This window comes from Telmatherina bonti, assembly GCF_933228915.1.
Source record: "Telmatherina bonti genome assembly, chromosome: 13".
NCBI classification, from domain to species: domain Eukaryota; kingdom Metazoa; phylum Chordata; class Actinopteri; order Atheriniformes; family Telmatherinidae; genus Telmatherina; species Telmatherina bonti.
Genome location: NC_136611.1, coordinates 13,933,634 through 13,957,498, shown reverse-complemented (window position 1 = coordinate 13,957,498; position 23,865 = coordinate 13,933,634). Strand labels below are relative to the sequence as shown.

Below are 23,865 nucleotides of genomic sequence, written 5' to 3'. Positions count from 1 at the left end.
ATATGTGTGTGTCTGTGTTGTGTAAAGCAATCTCAAAAGTGTGAGCCTAGCTGAAAAAAAGGGGCATATTGGAGCATCTTCTTGTATCTATAATTCATAACACAAGCTCTAAACAAAGAACAGAGTGTTTGGTTCCCATCAGACTTGCTACTGGGGAGCTGACAAGGTAACTAAAGCTGCAAACAAAATATATGTGGATGGCTAGAACCTGGAGCTAATGAGAAGTATTACAGTTGGTGATGGCAGAAAAGAGCACGCAGGCTGACAGACAAGCATGGGGAAGAAGATTGTTTTTTTCTTTCAGTCTCTTTCTCAATACCTTGATGGATTTTCTCTGGCCCACATTATCAGGAAACAGACAGGCCGACTTGTAAACAGGTTGGAATATGACTCATTGAGCCGTCTGCACAGAAACAAAGGCTCTTTCAACACGTCCCACATTTCTGTTGTTTTGTTAGGTACCTGTAATCAGTCCATGCTCACAAGGAGGACAATCATGTAATATTTAAAAAACTGAAGCCCCAATCATTCTCAGAGAAAAGATGAAACATTTATGCCTGTTGTGTATCGAGGTTTTCCCTCCTACTGAATGACCAGATGTGATGAGTCAAAATTATTGTAGTTATTTCTACCATAAAGTGATGCAGAAGGTCTCAGTAACTATTTGCATTAAAAATGGCTTTATAGGGTTAAATCAAGAAGAGGCCTTGTTTCTATGCTCATATATTAGGTCTGTGATGATATGCTTTTGTCCCAATTCGATCTGATTCTTATTTTTTGGGTGCTGATTCAATTTAAATTGTGATTCTAAGGATTCTTCGATATTGCTGATTTTTTGTAGATTAAAACCAAAGAAAATGTACAAAACTTTTTTTTGCTCGTCACTTTTCTTGATTTCAATTAGGACAAAACAACACAATCAGACCAACACAAACCGGACCATCATTCTGCTGCTATAATGCCCAAGAACACAAGAAAAAAGATCAATAAAAACAACCTATTTTATAATAGATCATTTTTATTCATTTAAAAAATTTGATTTTCAAACAAAAAAAATCTATTTCAAAACTGTAAAGCAAAAAAAATCCCGATACTCAATTTTTCAATTAAATTTTCCCACCCCTATCAGATATTGTGCTGTTTTCAGTAATAACTCTTCCATTCCATTTGCACAAAATTCATAGCTTGTGTGCAAATATGTTTTTCTCCACCTCCAAACTGTGCCTTTACTCTAGACTAACTGTTGTGCGTACAGGCATGCAATGTTGTAGTTTAAGGTCCTTCTTTTTAAGACTTCTATCAGATTTTCTCTTTTTGTCCACAGACTGATAGTGACCAAAGAATGGTTAACACTTCTCAGAGAGCCCACTTTTTTAAGAGTCCCGTTCCTGACAGCATGTATTTTTGCCTTTCTTTTTTAAACAACACACACAAAACTCCCACCTTTTCTTCATGGTGCAGCAGCTGCTTGTTATGTTAACATCATGTGTCAGTGGTATTAAAGGGGCAATTATATTTCAAATACTGCTGGAGCATGTTCCTCTTTATATTTAATCTGCGCACTGAGATGTAATGATGGTTCCATAAGGTCTTCCTGACACCTGCTCCTGTGAGTGTCAGATTCAACAACTCTATTACTAGTGGGACATGTATGTTATGTAATTAAAACGCAATGCAACGTTAATAGCAGGTGACAAATGTGATTCTCTGAACATACAAATTGTCATGGGCTTTAACTATCACCATGATGCCTGCAGCAATTACCACACAGACAAATAAGCCAGGCAGATGGCTGTGTGTTCATTAAAATGTAAAGAAAAAAAGAGTAAGGAAAGCACAGAGATGAGCTGAGTAAACTACTGAAAAAAGATTGATGAGGGAGTGTACAGACAGCTAGATAACAGCACAACAGTCATCAGGGAAGCAGTTATGGCACTGGTGAAGTAGGAGAAGTGTTATTTTTGCAACTTATGAAGGGATCATCCTTATCTATTAATATGTTACTATGACTCATTATTTATGGCAGCCAAAATAGCTTCAACTACACACACCCTACAGTCCTCATCTCATTCATTCTGCCCAACTATAACAGTGAGCACCAATCAGAGGATACAAAGCAGAATGGATGTCGGGGGAGAACATCTAGTAATGTTATACTGCAACAATTTGCACCACAGAAAAGGAAAGGAGCAGCTTACATCCACTTATCCAAATACCGTGACTGCAGACTTTTGCAGGACTATAATCTACACATCCCTCTCAACAACCCAGTTTATGCCATTTCCCAATGTTGAGATTCTGTATTAGAAAATTAAAACAGAAAACTGGCCATTGTACAAGGTTGCTCTTTAATCCTGAACCTTCTAAGACCTTGAGCAATCCTTGTTATACCTCAATATTAAACAAACATCAAACGTTTAGAAGGCAGAAAACAAAAGGGTATTAGTCACCAGGATTAAAATGAAATCACAGCAACAGAAAAACAGAGACAAGTAGTCGCTACAACAAACTAATGTACAATAAAACCATGGATTTGGCGTTTAAAGACAACAAGTAGGGTATTCTGCATCTGACTGACACCTGACTAAGAATAAAGACATGTCTGGAAATAGCATGGAGCTTTCATGTTGTTTGTTCACACCTCCTACACTGCTTGGAAGGAGGATTCAAACACTGAAAGAAGACAAATGACTTTGGGCGACTACAAACTGCCGAACCCAGGACTGAAATAACTGCTGGCAGATTATCTGTGAGCCTCGTTGGACTACTTATCCAATGACTACTACTTACAAGATGTAGAGTTAAACCTTTAAGTCTCTAATAATTCAGTCAATACTACCAAAAAAGAAGAAAGTTCAACATGTAAACTGGGTCTCTGACAAAAATTATGCTTAGCATTTTTTCAAACGCTTAATAGCCTAGATAAGATAAGAAAATAGCAAAATTGATCCACAGTCAGTTACACACCAACACATTTAAAATGTTCTGTTTTAAAATACAATTAGATTTTCACATGTGCAAAATGATCTAATAATAAAAAGACTGGGTTGGAAATTCTTATTACTTATTAATTATACACTTCCTCCAAAACCGAAAAAAAAAAATTATAAGCAAGAAAAATCTAATCTATATGACAGTGTTTGCCATCAAAAGCCCTTTACCAACTAAAAATCTATTTATCTGAACTTTCGAGCATATTTCTGGCATGTAACATGGAACAATTAAAGAAGTCAGACAAAACAACCAAGGCAGTTTTTTATGGGCCAAAGTCTGAAAATATTGTTTTAATTGACCCATTCAATTTTGCAGAGTACCATTAAATCACACAAGAGCTCAAAATGAATTATCCAGCCTGCAAATCATGCTGCCTGCACTGCATTTTGGAAATGGAAAGTTAAAGTGCAGCTCTTGCATTTTGCTTTGCAATAGTTAAACATAATAGGCATTTAAAGTTTGTTTCAAAAAAGAAAAAGCCATAAATTCCCTACAAGCAATTTGTCAAATGTTTTATATCCTTTTACTCGGAGTTCCCAAATTGTCAGTAAACAGAGCAGCTGAAGACCAATACCCGATTCAGCATTACGCTCTAAAGCAGGTTGACTCAATCTGGTCCTATGTGGGTTGCAATCCAGCAGGTTTTTAAAGGAGCCCTGCTCCAATACACCTGACTCAATTTAATGAGTCATTGTGTGGAGCTTAATAGGCTGTTAGACCCATTTAATTTGACCTTGCTCTGCTGGAGCTGGTTTTCTAACCTTTTCCGGTAGTCCTCTTTGCACTTTATTTTCATTGTTTTTGTATTCTCTTTAATAACTCCTAGAATTTTACAAACACTTTTCTTGAATCAACTAAATCTGGTTGTGCCATTTTTCATTAAAACAACCAAAACATGAAGTAACATGAAAAGAAAGCTTACAAGCATTGACCACACTTACTTACCACTAATACTTCCAGAAAACAACAAATATTGTTGGCATAATTAGCAGCACATCAGTTTCCAATACAGCAAGCAGTAATAGAATGAGGAGATATGGTCACAGTGTGATGTCAGATGACAAGCTGCAGGCGACAACCTGCATATCTCCAACTTCTCAGCAAGGTTACAGCTGATGGTACCGCCTCATGTGGAGTCTAGTTGGGCCATGCACCACATTATCCTTGATCACAGTTGTGCATTGATGATTACTTAGAAAGTTTGATGAAAACTGTATGAATTTCTCTACATAGTAAACTATTCAATGTCTCTGTTGTAAACGTGAAAAGTAGTAGCTCAAGTATTTCACTTGAAGATAATGTCACAGGGCACGGAGAATGAGGACCAAAATGGAGATTGGAGAGGTAGGGGGCAGAGGGATATTGGATATAAAAGGCATGATGGAAATAACAGAAGGTACTGAACAAGTAGTAAAACTAAAAAAGGGCTGTAAAACTCAAAACAAGATAAAATTTTACAAAGGTGACAAGGGGAAAACAATATTGCCATGAACAAACAAAAAAAACAAACAAGGGTCAATAAATATGCACTGAGAAAAACAAACTAAACAAGGAATATGTGTTGCAAATTAGCTAATTAAACCAGGTAAGCAGAGACCAAGAAGTAAAAGAAAATGTGCTACAGAAGGGGATGAACTGAAAAATGAAAGAAGAAACTGCAACCCAAAAAAAAGCAACATCAAAACGCACAGATCATGACAGAGAAGGTGACACTTCAATCAAAAGATGTTAATGTTTTTCCATCAGCTTTTGCATCGACTTTCCTAATAGATTACTTGTTCATGGGTGGATTTCCACATAGGTAAATCACAATAAAGTGGATCTAAATTATCAGTTTGTGGAGCTATTGATAAAAAAAAAAAAATTTAAAAAAAAAAAAAAAAAAAAAGAGTACATAGTAAGCCAAAATTAATAGTTAAATTAATTTTGATGGTATAGATTGAATACAGTTCACATATTTAAGACTTTTACCAGAGAGACTTACACTAACCAGTCTTATTAAAAATGTCAGACACTGCACATCAAGGATGCCAAGTCTCGTCATCAAGATCTACTATCGGGCAACTTTTAGATGCAACCTTTTCCAACACACCTAATCAAATGAATAGCTCATTATCAGGCCTCTGAATGACATGCAGATGAGGGAATTCAGCTATTTGATTGAGGTGTGTTAAAGAGGGAATGCATCTAAAGGCTTCAGGATAGTAAATCTCGAGAACCAGACTCTGGCAGCCTTTGTGTATCCCAAATTCCCTTCACTGCAGAAAAAAATGGCTACATTAAAGAACTACTGAAGAAAGAAAAAACTATCGTTTACTGAACTGACAGTCACTTTCTAAAATTAATAAAGCTTTTTTGTTCAAAAAGAAAGGGCTCATCTTTAAGAGCGGCTAAATTGCCAGGCTTGACGCTGAAAGCCAGAGAAAACAAAAACTCCATCAGTTCACATGCCAAGATAAACAAGCCAAGGAACACGGGCTATTGGTGAGCCATAACAAGATGATTATGTTGGTGGCAGCTAGTTATCCTTGCCTGATATGGAGAAAGAAAAAGGGTGCCATGTCATGTACTAGGCTCGGCTGCCAAGCCCATGCACTTTGTTTCCTATCCAACGGGGCTGGAAAATGAAGTTCACCACAGGCTGAATGCATAATGTGAACTAATATTAGAAACTCGCATTTGAGTTTCTTATTCTTTTTGCATTTGGAGCCTGTATCTACGTAGGGAGTTGTGCTATTCAGAGTTGAAATCTCCTTCCTTCAAACTTCATATTCACTTCTGAATCTGCTTACAGCAACTTGGCACAGAGGAAAAGCTGTGTCAAACTTTAATCTTCTAAATGTGTGTGCAGGGTGGATTAGGTAAAAATAAAATGCAGCGAGCCAATATTTTACAGTGGGAGCCTAAACTATCACAATGCCAGGTTCTAGGATAAGAGCCACTCAACCCCAACAGCCAAGTACTCCATTTTAAAAAGGGAATTTTAATGTAGTGGTTGGGCAAGGTTAGCGCAGAGGGGGGTCATGGGCAACAGAGTTGCATGTCATCTATGTTTGTCTATGGCTTTTTCAGAAGGAGCGCGCCTACAGAAGAGGAATAACCGTTATTCACAACTGTAAAGACTGTTTTTTTTCCCCCTCTGTGTGACAAAGTTAGGCGATTGCCAAGGCAGCCACCCTGTGCCCCCATGGTATGTAGACACTGTCGCTCTCATGCACAAAGAGGGAGAAACAGGGGGGTTGAAATGTGTGTGGGAGAGTAACAGAAATGGGGGATGAGAAAGCATTTACAGTGCAGCACAAGACAATGGCAACTGCTCCTCCAATAAGGCACAAACATTTCTCCACTAGCCAACAACAGAAACCCAACTTTAATTACAGTGTTATAACAAGAGACAATTACGTTTTCCATTTCATTCAACTTGACTTTGAGAGTCATATTCCTCAGATATAGAATGGACTTGAATTGTGTATAGCACATATAGATGTTTTCATATCAGACATAATGTCTGTTGTACTTCCACAGCTAAGACTTAAGATGTATTTTCATCAGGATTGTCTCCTAGACTCAGTCTGATTGGGGACTCGGCCCAGTTGTAGGGGGGTGCATCCATGCAACCAAGATGACATTCACATTGCACTTTGATGAAACAACCCAAACCATTAGAATAATATATCCCCATTTCCACCAAAGGTGGGGCTGCAGTAGAGTTTCACAAAACAAAAGACAAGATCCATGTGAAGAAGGAAACTCATTCAGAATTTCCATTTGCAATCTAAACATGGAGCCCAAAACTATCGCTGTTTTGGGTTTTTTATTTTGTCTGATGCAAATATACTGCAGGAATACACTGCAACAATGAACAACAGGCAAGGCGAAGGACCCTTAATGTGATTGCTATGTATTTACCCACAAGGTAATACTACGCCAAATGCTGGAAGTGACTTTTTTGTAGTTCACTTCCTGTATTTAATCCACTTGATACAGTGGCAGACCGTGGGCAGACCGAGTCTGCTTCTTTGATCCGAAGCAGAATTCGTTTGGCGCATTCACATTTCCCCAAAAGAAACAGGCTTTCCGAGCAAATGGACTAGGATTCAAATCAAAAAAGCTGATGTGAATGTGTCCTTAAATACACAATCACTGCCAGTTCTGTATACCCACATACCTCTGCTGCTGGATAAATCAAATACATGCCACTCTCACCTTGGAGACCATTTTCAAAAGCAATGTTTTCCCTTTCAACAGAACAGTCAAATACCAGAGTAATAGCAAAGAGGATGGCCAATCAGTATGACACTGGTGACGATCCGTTGACACTAGCAGAGGAAGCTCTCTGAGCTCTATCATTGAATGTCGGATGAGTGCCAGGCTCTAACCCACTCATTATAATCATTATTTCAAGGCAGGGAAGAGGCCTGTAGCTCATATCCTTTCATTTCCTTTATGTATGTCATCATAATGTGTAGCAAGCAGACAAAGACAGCTCAGAAATGATTGAGCACAGCAGAAACCACAAACATAATATCACAACCTGCTCATGATGTGATAATATGACAACATTAGTATCCATCTGTGGCATTTGAATGCTAAAAAACAGCCTTTTCAACCCGTGCATGCCTATCAAGACAACTTTCACTGAAATGAATGGATGTGATTTGGCACAGTGCTTTAGCAATCAGTGCGTCTTGTTTAGACTGAAATAGATTTCTCACCCCAGCATGGTTCAGCCAAGAGGCAGAGCGACCTCTCTAAAATAAACAGCAACAGAAAACTGAAATTATTTTCTCTTTTTTTTTTTTTTTTTTTTTTTTACTGTCACTACAAGCCTTGGCAAAATGGCACCACATTATCAAGGGATTAATGATTACCTCACAAAATGGGTGTGAAACTGAACAGGCTGAACAACTAGCGAGAAAGAAAAGCAGATCAGAAAAGTGGGAGATGTGGGAATAAAAGGGGATATAAACCAGCAAGATTTAATTGGGAGCTGCAGTTAGATTTGCAGCCCTGACGGCTTCCCTATCTAGGTGTCGAGCATGTATCGTGGGTGTGCTAAACAGCATCCAAACATCCCCAAATCCCCCAGGCGCCTTTTGAGAGGCAAAAGAATTTAGGGAAAGGGACTGGCTGAGGAAAACAGGAGTGTAGCATGGGGAGGGGGGGGCACAGGGAGATATAGTGTGTGTGTGTGTGTGTGTGTGTGTGTGTGTGTGTGTGTGTGTGTGTGTGTGTGTGTGTGTGTGTGTGTGTGTGTGTGTGTGTGTGTGTGTGTGTGTGTGTGTGTAACAGGGAGAGCGAATCAATGGGTAGCCCTGGAGCAAATAAAAGCCATGACATCATCGCATGGCAAGGAGTAAGGAATGGGGTGACAAGGGGGAGAGGGGGAGAGGGAGTGAGGGGGTAGGCAGAGGCGCAGAGGCTAGAGCACCCACAGTCACCCATTCTGCCTCTCGGGGCCCATCCACTGGAATGGATAAGAGCAGAACAATGTGCTCCCAATGAATGGGATCCCAAACCCCAGAGGAAAAAAAAAACACAAATCACCAGTGGGAAAGTGGAAGGGCAAGGGAGAGATGGAGAAAGAGACAGAGAGAGATGGAGGGAGAAAGGGAGACCCTTAAAAAGATGTTCACATAAAGCAACAAAGCATCTTGGGACATGTAGAGCAAGGCAAGTAGAGGTTGAGACAAAGCTGCTTTTGTGCTTCCTGGCTGGTGGGTGGCTTGAAGTGAAGGATTTGAACATGGTACTATTTACATCTGAGCTCTCCAATATATTGATCGGGTCATGTAATCCCTCAAACAGTAAATGAAGAGGTTTGGATCTATGCTGGATGCGTTGTTTGCGGGGTCTACATGACAACAGCATGTGGGAGGCTCGAACCGAACATTTACGTAACTCGTCATGAGAGCATTCAAAGTTTGGCCTGCTGCTCCCGATGCTGGTTTTGACAGATACACGTGAGGTGGGGAGGGATCTTCAGGGAGGCTCTGATCACAGCACCTCCACATGAGAAGTCGAAACGGGATGTTTAATTGCATTCCTCATCAAACAGCGTTAATAAATAAAGTCGCAGCCTTCGCTGGGTTGGCTCCAAATGTGTCGAGTGTTTGCATTGTTCTGTGTTTCTGAAACAAAGAGCTTCCGTTCCTCTGTGATTACAGCACTTCTGCTGTAAGTCAGAACAGAGAAAATAAATTAGAATCACAAGAAGAAAAGTCTTTCAAGTCTTATGCTTTGATAATAAAAACAAGCAGGTTTCCGTAAACTAGAATCTGGATCCATTCAAACAGAGATTGCATTCATGCTGCACTTTGGTCAAATGCGCCAAACCTTTACAATAATATATCCCCCATTCCCACCAAAGGTGGCACTGCGCTAGTATTTAGCAAAACAGAGAACAAAACCGACATGAAGAAGTAAACTCTGTTGTGAGCTAAACATGGAGCAAGAAACTATCTCTGTTTTGGGTTTTTTATTTTGTCTTATGCAAGTAAACTGCAGAAATACACTTCAACAATGGATGCAGTATGAACAACAGACAAGGCAGAAGACTCTTAACACGATCGCTATGTATTTACCCACAATGCAATGCTATGTCAAATGCAGGAAGTGACTTTTTTTTGTAGTCCGCTTCCTGTATTTGGTCCGCTTGAAACGGCTGAGACCTGCGTTTGTAGGCGGACCAAATCTGCTTCTTTGGTCTGAATCAGAATTTGTTTGGCACATTCACAGCTCTCCAAACAAAGCAGACTCGGATTTGAATTAAAAAAAAAAAAAAAAAAAAGGCTGATGTGAATATGCCCTAAATCTGATTTGGTCAAACATGGATAAACTATGCACTGCAAAGGGAGACCAGGCATTAACCAGAGCCCTTTCTGTCAAAACCCATTAGCAGACTGAAATGACCTGAAATTTTAACCTCTGATCATCTTGTTCAAGGGGGAGTAAAGCTACAACAAGTCTTTGTATCGTCAATTTGCCTTGCTACATTTTTCTTGAACAATCTGTTATATAAGGACTCAGACGTGTGATCTACAAACCAGGATTCAAATTCTGTTTTTAAAATGCTCAAAAATTGTAACAAGGTCCAAATAAGGTAACATACGGAATTTTAAAGTTTGCAGGCTGATCAAAAAGCCCAACATTTGAGCCTAAAAAGAACATAATTTGTGACATTTTAGCTTCATATAAGCTTAAACATTTTATTTAATCATCAGAACGTTTGTTCATCAATTTTCTATCTTTCTGGTTGACAGAACATGACAAATGATTCTACAGACGTTTCAGCATGTTTGCTTCCCTTACCTACAAGTGATAAAGCTTGAGTTTCAACTTCTATGCGTGTAATCTGCCCTTTAGTCATCTCTTCACGGTGGAGTGGAGATGGCGTGGCTTAAGTCCTATCTTTTCCACAGCACCTGGAAATTGCTTGACGTTCTGCAGGATCATATTTCCCTTTTTTTTGTCTTTTAGTCTGCCCCAGAAGAGGGACAGCTCCTCAGTGTGTTGTTATTCTTCTTCATCCTCTTTTAAAAGTTTCTGGTCTTGGGATAAATGATCTCATAAGCTGTAAAGATTGCAAATCACCTTGATGGAAACAGTAATTGTCAAGGGTTTCAGGCAAAACAAGTCCTCTGTTCTAGCTCACAAATTTTAATTACCTGTTATGAACAGGAAAAATCTGTTAATAGAGTTTGCTGGATTTTAAGTTCTGAAATCCAAGAGAGCATTGTTTTATCACTTCGGATCAACTGCATCTAAGCCATCAATTAAATCTATGATGTGAAGGCTGAGCTGGCATTCAGAAGCCACATTTGCTCACAAGTTCGTACTTTGTGGCCAAGCATGTAGCTACATGATAAATATTGAATTCTGCAGAGCCTGACTTGCAAGTGGATGGTCTGTGTTATAAATGTCACCCTACTCTTGGTCAGTGAAGCAGAAGCTCATTCTAATGGTAAAAGACACGAGAACCCCCAGGACTGGTAAGTGATTTTAACTTTGAGACTCGTCAAAGTGATAGCTGTATGCTAAATTTTAAGCCACAAACTAGAAAAGGAAATATGTACAGTGAGCCCCATTACAGGAGAAAAATAAATGTGAAAAAGAATTTAGACGCATACATATATAATGTAGCCTTCCTCTGCATAATACAGATTGCCTTTACCATTAACATACCTTGAAGACTGAAGCTTTTGTTTACAAGTGTCCCCATGTCACTGTTCACAGCATTACAACACAAGAATAAAAGCTGTAGCAGCTGCTTTAAGAATTACTAAAGATATTATATCTGCTTTTTAAAGGCATCTATATTCAGACATCATCAATCCACTTTCCATTTATACATACTAAGAACTAAGGATTTATCAGGTCTAACCCTGTAAGTTTTGAGTCCATCTTATAACCTTTGCCCTTTTTCTTTTTAGCTGATATTTGCTGCTTACATATTTGGTTTTTATATTTTACAAGTTTTATGGTGTTCAATAATCACAGAAGGACAACACTTGCCTTGAAAGCTCCCTATTATGAAAAACAAGTTTTTACCATTGAACATGTTTATATTGTTTTTTTGTTTGTTTGTTTTCTTAAATGTTAGTAATAAAAAAAATTTTTTAAAAAAAGCCTTGTGTACCAGTATTGGTCTTTAAACCACAGACTCAAATAGTCACAGGTTTTGTGCACAAGAACAGCAATTTTCCAACTATTCACCAAGTATAAATAAGAAACACAAAATATAAATTAGAAGACATTATAACTAAATAGTGTAAATAAAATCAATTGTTTAACTTTTAATAAACAGATTAGTTTCAGGGGTTTACTCAATTTCAACAGGAGTTTAAAAATAAGTAAATGTATATTCATCATAATTCTTGTTAATTACAAAATGTTAGCACTACTTGTTCTTTGAGATTGTACTTTTGGTAAATACTTGGCAGATGCTCCATCTATTTACTTTCTAACCTCTTCTTTAATTTACAATCGTTCTCCATGCATAGTTTGAAGTCTCATGAGTGCATGAAAGGAGAAACATGCTAGTCTCTTGTAGTGAAATATGCATGTGTCATATTCAAGCAAAATGCCACCAGTGCTTAAAGAACAGCATTATCTTAAAAAAAAAACAACAAAAAAAAACCATAAAGACAAGTATTAGAAATTGGTTAACTTTTTCAAGGCCTGTGCAGTTAATAAATAAAAACATGCTGAACAAAACAAAGAAAGAAAACATTGTGAAATAAATGTGAAAGTACAGACTGCATGTCATTTATAACTAGCAAAGGTAAAGACCAAGGGTAAAGGCACACGCGTTTATTATGATAACTTCTTCAAATACTCAAAGGTGAAAAGCAGGACAAACTTGATCTAATTTTCCCTTAATTCATCTTCCTCTTCTGTTCCAGTCAAGCTTAAATCTTTTGTTATTAAGTCCTTCCTCTCACCTTCTTCAATCCCTTATGTTTTTGTTTCATATTATATTATACAGCTAACGTTTCTCCTCTTCTGACAGCAGCTCAATCAAGACATTTCTTCTGTCCCAGTTTCATAACCCTTGTGATTGCAAGCTATGCAACAGGTTCTTTGTCATACTTGCAGTAAATGAGACATTTTTTTAACCTGTCTGTATGTGTATGTTCTAATTATCACTCACTCTTGAAACATTAAGGAAGGGTTTAAAGGACACGTCTGTTTGTGAACTAATGTGCCGATGCCTCTTCAGTTTCCATACAGAGAGAAGAAACTTTTTCCTTGAACTCAATACAAATTAAGTTCAGGAAATGTCACCTCCCGTGGGTGGGGTGCACCAATTACTGTTCCACAGTAACACAAAGGATGATCTATAATTTCAATAAATGTTGCTGAAGCAAACTTTTCTAAGGCAGTGGGCGTCATCCCCTGTTAAAGACATTAATCGTTTTAGGGAAACATCAATTAAAATCCAATCAAATACAGTCCACTTAATTTCAAATACCTGCATTGTATCTAGTGCACTCGGGTGAATACACTGTTTTTTCCATATTGTTTGGTGCAAGAGATATGAGGCACTCTGCCACTCCTCCATCTCCTCCTCTGGGAGAGTTATAATGAAGTATGAGGCTGGTTTGATGAGAAAGTCTCTAACTCACCACTTGGCTTCCGAGTAATCAATAAAAGACAGACAACTACTTTCTAGTTTGATTCCTTATCATTCATTTTCTTTCTCTTTCAACCTTTTCTCTTTGTCTTTATTACTTAACACATTTAGTTTTTGCCTCTTCTTTTATAACTATATCTCCAAACATCAGTCTTCATCACATCCTTATCCTTTACCCCTTCTGTATTTGCAGTAACATCTTGCTCTCTACTCAGGATACTCATCAGCAGAGGGTGTATTATAGTGTTATAAATATGCACTAATCTGATGACACTTTAAGCTATGTTTTAATTTCTATTCACACCTGATTTTTTTTTTTTTTTTTTTTTTTTTTTTTTTTAGACATTGCAGCTTTAACATGCCAGTCATTAAACAGAGAAATTCTAAATGGATAAACAAACGGGAAACTTTGATAAGAAAACAGATGGGAATTAAATAATGAAAAACAGTCTCACAAAGTTAGAGGAATGGTATCCATCTCTGCCCCATAGGAGGCAATTTTACACATGTTGAACAACAGTGCCCCCTGCAGGTAAATGTGGAAGTGCATGTCAGTAAAGTTGATCTCTTCACATTTTTTACCAGCCTTGTTTTAGCCCCCCCCCTGGCTATCTACTCCCACAAGGGGAATGGTTTAAGTGGATTTAAATAAATTAATGCCTCTTTTGCATTAACAGAAGAATATAGTCCAAAACATTTTTGAAAAAAAAAAATCTCACTGTAGTTGCAATCCCAAAGATAAAGAAAAACATATACCGTATATATATTTAGCTTATGCCAATAGGCACACATTTAAGACAGAACAAATTTAAATATGTCATGCTTAATTCCACATTTAGGCTGAGCTGGCATTCTCTAGGGGGCTGAATACAAAGCTGCGTGCAAGAAAGACACTTGACTAGTCAGCTGGAACAACACTATCCTGGCTCGGAGGATAATCAGCCTCACCGATTTGAAACAAAAACTGCTTTAAAGTAAGCCATTCACATGCCTGAAGGCCATGACTAAAATTTTCAGTATCCATGACAACAAACAAAGGTCCTATGTAGCATTCAGTCTCAAGAATATATTGCAAGTGTTCATTAACAGCACCACACCAAATGTGTGTTCGTTTTTTTTTTTAAGGTTGTTACAAGAATCAAACCCTTAAGCCTAGAGAAAATATTTCAATTAATTCACACACTTCAAAGGGTGAAAATCATTTACTGTGACAAAGAAACAGCCTCTTCAGTTCCCACAGTCTTTGCCACAGCGATAGAGCAATAGTTCTCCCAGAGGAAAAGATACGAAATGAGTGAATGGAGGCTCATGAGGTCTGGGCTATTTAAGTAAATACTAGGCATTAGTTAAGTGGGATCCAAACAAACTCTACCATGTAAAAACAAATGGAAACAGGGAAGCAGCTCAGCAGAAAAACTAAAGCCAAAGCTATGTTTGTGTCATGTTTTTTTTTTAAGAACAAATATTTAAAGTCAAGGCTCATTATGAAACTCCAACAATACTTGGTTTTGATATCTGTAGGCAAATACTTAAGTATATAAATAGAAAGCGTACCTCATCATCACTAATGCGATCCATAAGATCCATCTAGACCAGGGGTCGGCTCTGGAGCCGCGTGCGGCTCTTTAGCGCCGCCCTAGTGGCTCCCTGGAGCTTTTTCAAAAATGTTTGAAAAATGGAAAAAGATGGGGGAGGGATATATAGTTTTGTTTTGATATGGTTCTGTAGGAGGACAAACATGACACAAACATTCTTAACATTTTCCAGTGCTGTAAAAATGTGTAGAATAAATATTAAATTTTAACATTTCTAACAAGGAAAATTTGCGTCATAGCCTGCGACACGCGTAGCCTATCAGCAGCGCGGGATGCCAGGCAGGTGTTTGTTGTAAACAAAACCGGCGGCTGTGTGATGGGACATGGATCCCAAAGGGAAAAAGAGAAAAATAACCAAGGCGAACAGAGGATTCAACGTTTCTTGGACTGCATTTGTATTCCGCCAATGCGGAAGGATTGCCTGAATGTTCGCTCTGTAGCGAGAAGTTGTCAAATAACAAAAAGAGTAATGTGGAAATACATTTCTAGGGAAAGCATGTGCGACTGCATTACTTCTGGAAAAATTCGAGAAGCGCAAAAATAGATTTAAGTGGATTGCATCTCCAAACTCCACTACTGCTGCAAGTTTTGTTGTAACCCGGGAGACAATAAAGCGTAGAAAACCATTCACAGATGGTGACTACATGAAGGAGTCAGTCATCAGCATATCAGAACACGTATTTCCAGACTTCAAAAACAAAACTGAGATAATACAAAAAATCAGACATGCCCCAAAGGACCATTAAAATGGCCGGCAACATCACCGATCAGCAAATCAAGGACATTAATTCAGCACAAGTTACATCTTACACGTTTAGAAGCTGACCAGTGATGTCCGACAACAGAAGCCACATTAAACGGGTAAGAACATAATCTTTCATAGACACAGACTGAGTAACAAAGTGAATGTTTTTATGAAATTATTTCTGATTTTTGTCAGTATATATCTGGAATGACACTTGGTAATGGTGCTCAGGTCGGAGGATTGGTGTCACATTGGTTGCGTGTCTAAAGAGAAGAGAATGCTGCTTTGTTTTATCCTTGCACTGACTTGCTTGACAGAAATCAAACTGTATTCATTTGATTTGATATATTTTACCTGTTTTTAAAAGGCTGCTGGTTTATTTTTTATAAATGCAGGCTGCGTATTATTGCGCTGTGTTTGTTACCCAAATAAGGGGCGCGTTATGCACATTCCATTTTGTTGTTTTTTTCGAATTCTTAAAAATAAAAATGACATTAAAAAATCAGATTTCTTTATTGCATTGTTTTAATTTGATCAATGCAACGAAACATAATTCATTAATATTGTAATGAAGTTAAACGGGGTGGCATCGTACAACAGAGTAGTCACGTGGTGAGTCATTCTCTGCAGGATGCGCAGCGGGGAAAATAAACATTTTATCATTAAGGCTCATTATGTATTTGTAGCCAACTTAGTCATTTTGATAGTAGGCTAATATAGCTAATATAGATATATAAAGCATGTGTTGCCTTCACGATAAGGCTTATATAAGGCTTTAAATTTTTTGCGGCTCCAGACATATTTGTTTTTTGGTCCAATATGGCTCTTTCAACATTTTGGGTTGCCAACCCCTGATCTAGACTAAATATTATACGTATACACTGTCCAATTAAAGCTACTGTCCAAATCTCTCCAGAGAGCTATGAGATGCTGGTGGTTTCGGATAACAAGCTCCTTAATCTGAGGTCTTTACACTACAGTTACTCCACAGCCAGATGTCTGACTTCCTCTGGGTCAACACAGACAGCCTTGGGATTACCATCAATTAGCCAAACACAATGTCAACAGACAGGAGGTGTTTCTTATTGGGATAGACATGAAAAAGCACTTTGATTATTATGCATTATCAAATTTAAGCCAGTGGTTGCCTTATAATAAATAACTAAAAATATAAAACAAGCCAACAAGTGTGAGTCTGTTTATTGTTTTTATGTGGTCATACCTCTGAGTCTTCACCGTGGAGCCCCAGCTGAAGGACGGCACTGGGAGACTTCAGTCTGGCCTGGCTGGACTGGGCCATCTGCAGGTTCAGCTGCCAGCCGACATACTCCAGCTGCAACACACATATGAAGCCAGGTTTTAGCACTAACATTACTATCTTACACTTCAGCTTAATAAAACATCTTGACACCTTTAAAAGACTGTGTGCTATCTTTTTGATAAAGTGTGCACAAATATGGATTATGCAGTACTTGTGTTAAATAGGTCATGTAAAAAAATAAAACTTAAATGTTTCCTTTGTGAATTTATATTAGATATGGAAACAACTACAGCTTAATATAAAATAAAAAAGTTAACATTTACAAAAAGAAGTTAATCAAAGATGATGTGAAATAAATAATTTTATGTTATAACACTTGGTAAAAGAAAAGAAAAATGTTTGAGCCTTTATCCAAACTAAAAATAGACTACCGTTAATTCTCTTGTAATGGTCCAACGAGTTCATCATTTAGCTGGGTACAATTGCAGGGATTTTTTTTTTTTTTTTTTTTTTTTTTTTTTTTTTAAAATCCAAAGTCTCTGAATGATGTCATTACTTTTGGATTCTTATCTTTTAAGTATGCTGATGAGTCCATTCTTCAAAGTTACACATTTAGCATGTACAAATTTATTATGTGTCCAAAAGCTATTTATTGTCCAAACAAAGAACATAATTTTTTTTTAGTTTTTCTTTTGCTAATTCACTCCAAACAAGCAAAGATCAAATCTTTTCCTGACACTGCTTATCTTGCACTGGGTTTAAAAAAAAAAGAAAAAGAATTGAGCCCACCCCAGTGCTTGCTGTTCCTGTACATGTCATTATATGGATCTGACTCCTACACTTGTGTGACACAACACAAAATAACTAAATACCATTAAACTATTAAATAAAGAGCTCTTACAATGTACAATATATTTTGATTATTTGCAAGTTTATTCAAGACTATTATTTCTGCAAGTGGCTGCAATATTATCACACCAGTGATTGTCGTTATCATGATGAGGATTTACTGCTGGTCACTGGCACAAATGTTGATGTCTGACAACAAACATTGCTTAATCTGAAGTAACGTGCTTCCAAGCTGCATGTTGGACTTTTTTCTCAAAATAAATCTTTGACTAATCTAAATACAGGAATCAGCAGGTCCATGTGATGCTAAAGTCTTACAGAAACCTTGTAGCGTCTCCTTACACCAGTCTGCCCAACTCCATCCCTGCCAGACTGATTTACCGACAGATACTTCATCAGTCAGCTGTAGCGGTGTGATAGATTAGCTGCACTGAGTCAACCCAGGGTACTTAAGTGGTTTACGATGCCGACAGAGGCCATAATAATAAACCATGTTTGAATTATTGGGTGTGGATGCTTCCATATCATCGGTGGACAGGTGTTACGTAGGAAAAGGCTCCACCACATTATTCATAACTGGAACATTACAACTTCATTATGATACTTATTTTACTTTCAGTAAATTTAAATAAATCAATGTGAAAACATTTTTTAAAAAAAACAAAAAAAAAAACAGTTGGAATACCAGCAAATTTAAGGCTATTTGATGCCGCAGACAGCACTGTATCAGAAAATGATATTTATTTAAAAGCTAGCTTGTCCACAAGTGATTATGTTGGAAAACCTTTGTAAAATCTAACATTGTGGAGTTGCATTCACAAATGCTGTTTAAAATTTTACAATGAAAAAAAAAGCCTGATAATGTTTTTCCAGAAGCAGTGTGACCTCTCTGGGGTGTCTGGAAAGGACAATCACACAGTGAAAATGTCAGTATGAATGACAGTAGTCTGACAAATCAATATTTAAGACCTTGTTTAGAAGAAATGGGTGATATGTGTTCCAGACTAAAAGAACCATCCAGACTGTTATCAGCAGTTTTCAAGCCAACAAACCAGAGTCTGGGATGATATGGGGTTGTATAAATGCCCTTGGCTATGATTATTTACACTTCTGCTATCCGTCAATCCATTTTCTGTATCTGCTTCATCCAATTTTGAGCTCAAGGCGGGACTGTAGCCTATCCCAGCTGTCATAGGGCGGGAAGCAGAGTACACCCTGGAAGGCTGACTGGGCCAACACAGAGACAAACAACATCAACAATACACTTTGACACTGACTCCTCGCGTTAATTTAGAACCTCTAATGAAATTGACACGCATGTTTTTTGGACTTTGTGGTACACTTGTGTGATGGCAGAATTAATAAAGAAAAGCGGGACTTCACAACAGCAACGTCCCTTTAAAACAACATCTGTTGCAGAGACATGACCAGAGACACTCCAACAAAGCCATTGCTAGGGAGAAAAACAGTACAGGTAGTAGACAAGCACAGAATAACACCTGACTTCCTTCATTGCTTTGTATCTTCAAAGCTATAAATAGAAGTAAATACGCAAGATAGTATCAGCAGGATACCTATAGTGAATAATAAATGACATTACTGGAAAATTAAATAAATTTTATCACCTAAAAGAGTTAGTAAAATTGGAAAAAAAATAACAAGGTGGTAATAAATTTATTTCCTGATTTATTAAATGGCAATGAAATGTCTGAAAACAGGCCATTGTTGAAAAATGTCACTCACGGTCCTCGTAATAATTAAACAACAAAAAATCATTTTCTTTCAAAAGGGAAAAAAAAAGTGGATGACAGAAAACACACAGTAACTGTTTGCTCACAGTCAAAGCTGCGGCAGATGGCCTCTAAAGAATCAATGGCTGTCACCGCTTTCCACTTACAAATTCATGGGGGAGGGAGAGATGGCTCGTGAGGAACAGCCAGGTGACACATCTGAATGTATGACAGCAGCACAAGCTTCACTGTAATGTGTACATGCTGCTTATTTACTTTGTTAGATACTTCCTCAGAGGAATGCTGTTTGAAGTGTCTTTCTTTAATTAAGTTACACACACAAGAAAACTTAAAAATTTATGTTACAACGTGTGTAAGCTTTGCAAGAACGACATCCACAGTTAGAGATCGTTCACCCAGAAGCAGGTCAGCCATGACATGGGCAATCCCATGTTGCTTCTGAATGTGGTATTACATGACTATTACAGTATGCATGATGAATCAATGTATGGATGTGTTGTTTTAAAATATGTTTATGGGGTTCACCTTCTTAGGGGCGAAGATGTTATGCTTTAGTTTCTCCACCAGCTCAGGTCCAGCTGTGGCCCAAGTCTGCGAGAAGACCTCAGCCTTTTCTGGATTTAGATGTATCGCCTCCAGCTGCTGCTGCAGAGAGGCCGGCTTTATGTTATGATATACCGCCTGGAAGGCGAGCAGAGGAGAGAATTAGATTAGACCATAAACTCATATTTTGTAAATGTTTCTGCAGTGTGCTTATACTATCAATACAATCAACACAACCAATGTAATCGAATATTAAACACTTGCTTTTAATCATTTTAATTTAATTAATTATTTTCATGGTGTTTTTACTATTTGTGCTGTCTTTTCTTTACAACACATGTGATGCTTTTAATGTTTTAGGCAAAGCACTTTGAATTGTTTTGTACATTAAATGTGCTGTACAAAAGCTTGCCTTGCCTGCATGCTACTAGCCACAGTACAATAGTGCCCCCAACAGGAAAAATGGAGTCACTGCATTCTTAAAGTGGTAATGACATATTTTTCAGTTATCTTTATCAATTATCTTGAGTTTTTAATCACATATTCTTAAAGACTGTGTCATTTCAGTTGTGGTTGCTTCTTATTGACATGACAGGAAAAACTTTGTAGAAACACATGAATGCAACCAACACAACAATAAGTAAAACTGGAGAATCAACAGTAGCTGTATTTTTTTTGTACACATTATAATGTATTTCAGTATTGTCCACATAACTTATAATGGACAGAGATTTCTTTGTCTAAATATTTACATATCAATCAGTTATATACTTTTATTAGGAACCTTTTTTCACATCTGAAAGTCATGCACATGGCTTAAGAGTGCTTTATACTATACATATTCATTCATTCATTCATTCATTTTCTGAACCGCTTAATCCAATTCAGGGTCACGGGGAAGCTGGAGCCTATCCCAGCTGGCTTTGGGCAACAGGCAGGGTACACCCGGGACAGCTCGCCAGTCCATCGCCCAAGCTGTCTGCCATACATAATTTTTTTTAAATTATGTATGGCATATACATAATTTTAAAAAAAACAAAAAAACAAATACTTCACAAATGTAACATTTTAGTTATGCTATGATACCACTCTAATAACATCACTAAGCATGTTGGTTACTTACCTGCTCTAATATAAAAGCAGCCGTTTCGAAGACTAAATGGAGAGCATTTTTATCCAATGACAGAGCAGCCTGGAGCTTTTCCTCTTCTTCTTCACTGAATGTTCGTTCTCCCTGCAAAAAACAAAAAAAAGAAAGTTGCTTTGTCAATGTGAAAATAATTCTTAAATAACCATAATCTTGACTAAAGTCAAGTTGAAAGAAAGAAAATTTATAATAAGCTAAAAAAGCTGCTAATTGCTTGAATAAAAATCTGTCAGTGTTGGCTTTAAAACTTTGGAGAAGGGTGTTGAAGTAAGTCTGGTTTATCAAAAATACAAACAATGTAGAGATAAACAATTACAAAATTTTAGCCACAGTTTTGAAAACAAGTTTGCAATTATAAACAAGTTAAAGTAATGTAGAAATTGATATATTTAATAAATATTTTAACTCTGTTATACCAGAACAAGGCAAGGCTCTCTTTAGCACATCGGTTTTGCGGCTCAAACGTCTTGTTGTGTGCAGAGAAAAAACACTTTCTCCGAGTTAGCCTGTGCAACAAAACTTAAACATCATCTTAGAGATAAGAGGTTCCACAACAAAGATTATGATCTTTCTTTGTTAACTACGACTTTACTTTTTACGCTCTCTGATGCTGCTTCTATACATAATAAGCAACTGCATGACACTTTATTTGTTGAAATAAATAAATAAATAAGATCCAAGAAAACTTATTGTGCAAATTAGCCTGTTTACTTCATGACACCTGTCCATAAACCTTAGTTCGAAAAGCAGCACATTTAGCTCTGACACTAACATATAATTATTATTTCTAAAACTAGAAATGGCATAAATCATTGATCAAACAGAACTTCTTTGTGGTTTTATGGTAGAATATTCTCTGATATACAGGCCTGGATTAAATATTTATACTGAAGCTCTGAATCCTTAATGTATCTCATGTCTAACAGTTTAAATGCATCAATATTGTACTACGGTTAAACTGAATAACATCTAAATGTGGTAAAATGGCTTGAACAATGGTAGTTTAATTGATTTTCCACCAACTGGTAAAACAATTCATGTATGTACAAACTTTGTTAATCACCTTCAGCTTTTCTCCAACATTTAAAAGTTCTTAGTCTGAATATCATCAGATTACGGATCACTTAACAGAGGCCTTTAATTACTCTTGTGATTTTCACGGGTTATAAAGACACCCATCTTTGAGAAACTGAATTTAAACTCAGGTTAATTTGCTAAATCTCTAATCTCACTTTATTTTAGCAGATCCCTCTGATGACACTGTGTAGCCGTCATACCTTCAGATGAAGCTTCTGTGTGATGCGAGAGATGAGCCTGGTGAACTTGTTCACATCAATTGAATTGATGAAAGTCACAGCTTCTTTAATACTGTTTGGAGAGAAGCGTGTTAAAGACTGATGTATGTATGTTCAAGTTTCTATGTTAAGAAGCAGAATCAGAGTTTACAGTTCCAAGTTCGTGTCACTCTGGTTGCCTGTGAAATTAAAAGGCCATTTCCATACACTGAGATATTGTATAACCAAAGTAGCAGGCTCTTCAGGGGAAATAAGATCAGCCTACAAAGTGAGTAACCAAAATTTAGGCAAATGGATTTAGCAAAAGATTACTGCACAGACAGACCAGCTACGGTCATATGTTTGAGACTGAGTCAGTTTTACAAAAGAGTTTATGTCTTTGTTTCACAAGCTGTGTATAAATGCATATGGAAGATCTGTGTTGAAAACTGTCAGCTCTAAAGTAGGGTGAATGTACTGAAAGGTCCAGTCTTTGCATAGCCATAGTTTCTATAGTAGGCAATCAAAAAATTAATTTTACCACTTAATTCAGATCTAATTATTACTTACCGATTACCAGTTTGAACAAAACGCAAAGAATCATTTTTTCCGTTTGAGCTGTTGAGGAGTCACCACAGCTAATCGCTTACCTTCATCTAATCTTATCCTATCCATTCTCTATACTTCATATACTTTTTTCCACAAGTTACCGCCTATAGTACACATCTCTTTTTCATACGCTTCGTTGATATAGATTTAATATGTTGTCTTTACAACAAAGTGCTGCTCAAGTAAAACATAACATTTCACTTCAACCTACAATGCCAATCACGACACATGCTAATGTTAGCACAGAGACTAGTCGTAGATTTATTACTAAGAGTGTTATTTAAAAGGAAAAGAATGAATAAACTTAAGTAAATTTGATCCTCCTGAAATAATATATAATCCGATATCGACAGAGGATAAATAATGGCATGAATAACAACTTTGGTGTCTCTCATGTTACAAATTCCGTACAGGATGCTACAGGTAAAAACGCTAGCTATTGTAAAAAATAAAATAAAATTTAAAAAAAAGTAATAACAGCTGGTCATTAATTCAATAGAAACAGCCCCACCTTTGTGTTTCTTTTATGATAGAAGTCATTGTTCTTTTTACTTTTAACAAATGAAAAGTTAACAAGTGTCACAGCGGTTGTAGCATCCTCACACTGTTGTCATTCCTTCTTCCTGTTGTCACAAGACGGTTCACGTGACCGTCAAAGCTGCGCGATATGATGCGCAGTGAAGTGGAGCTCGTTACAGCAGCCGACAGAGGACAGAACAGACAGAAAAGCATTCATTTGTTTAATTGTTTCATGATTTTATACATATATATTTATATATCATGGGGTAGGCAACTCCGGTCCTCAAGTACCACAATCCTGCAAACGTTAGGAGTTCCCTGCCGCAACACACCTGGCACACATCAGACCTAATTAGCAGACCTGTGCAGAGCTTGACATCAAACTCTGCACAAGCCTGCTAGTTAGCCATTGATTTGACTCAGGTGTGTTGCAGCAGGGAAAC

The 23,865-nt window shown here is 37.3% G+C and overlaps 1 protein-coding gene across 2 annotated transcripts in view; it reads right to left on the bottom strand.

Annotated features, from left to right (window-relative positions):
- Positions 1-23,529, bottom strand: part of commd10 (COMM domain containing 10) — a 79,464-nt gene extending 55,935 nt beyond the window's left edge. For both annotated transcript variants that reach the window (XM_079251862.1, XM_079251863.1), the window contains exons 1-5: positions 23,415-23,529; positions 22,298-22,388; positions 20,997-21,107; positions 19,856-20,011; positions 16,692-16,802 (exon numbers count right to left, since the gene is read on the bottom strand). In XM_079251862.1, coding sequence (XP_079107988.1) covers positions 16,692-16,802; positions 19,856-20,011; positions 20,997-21,107; positions 22,298-22,388; positions 23,415-23,443 — 498 coding nt within the window. In that variant the 5' untranslated portion in view covers positions 23,444-23,529. The remainder of the gene's footprint in view (positions 1-16,691; positions 16,803-19,855; positions 20,012-20,996; positions 21,108-22,297; positions 22,389-23,414) is intronic.
- Positions 23,530-23,865: the final 336 nt, after the last annotated feature.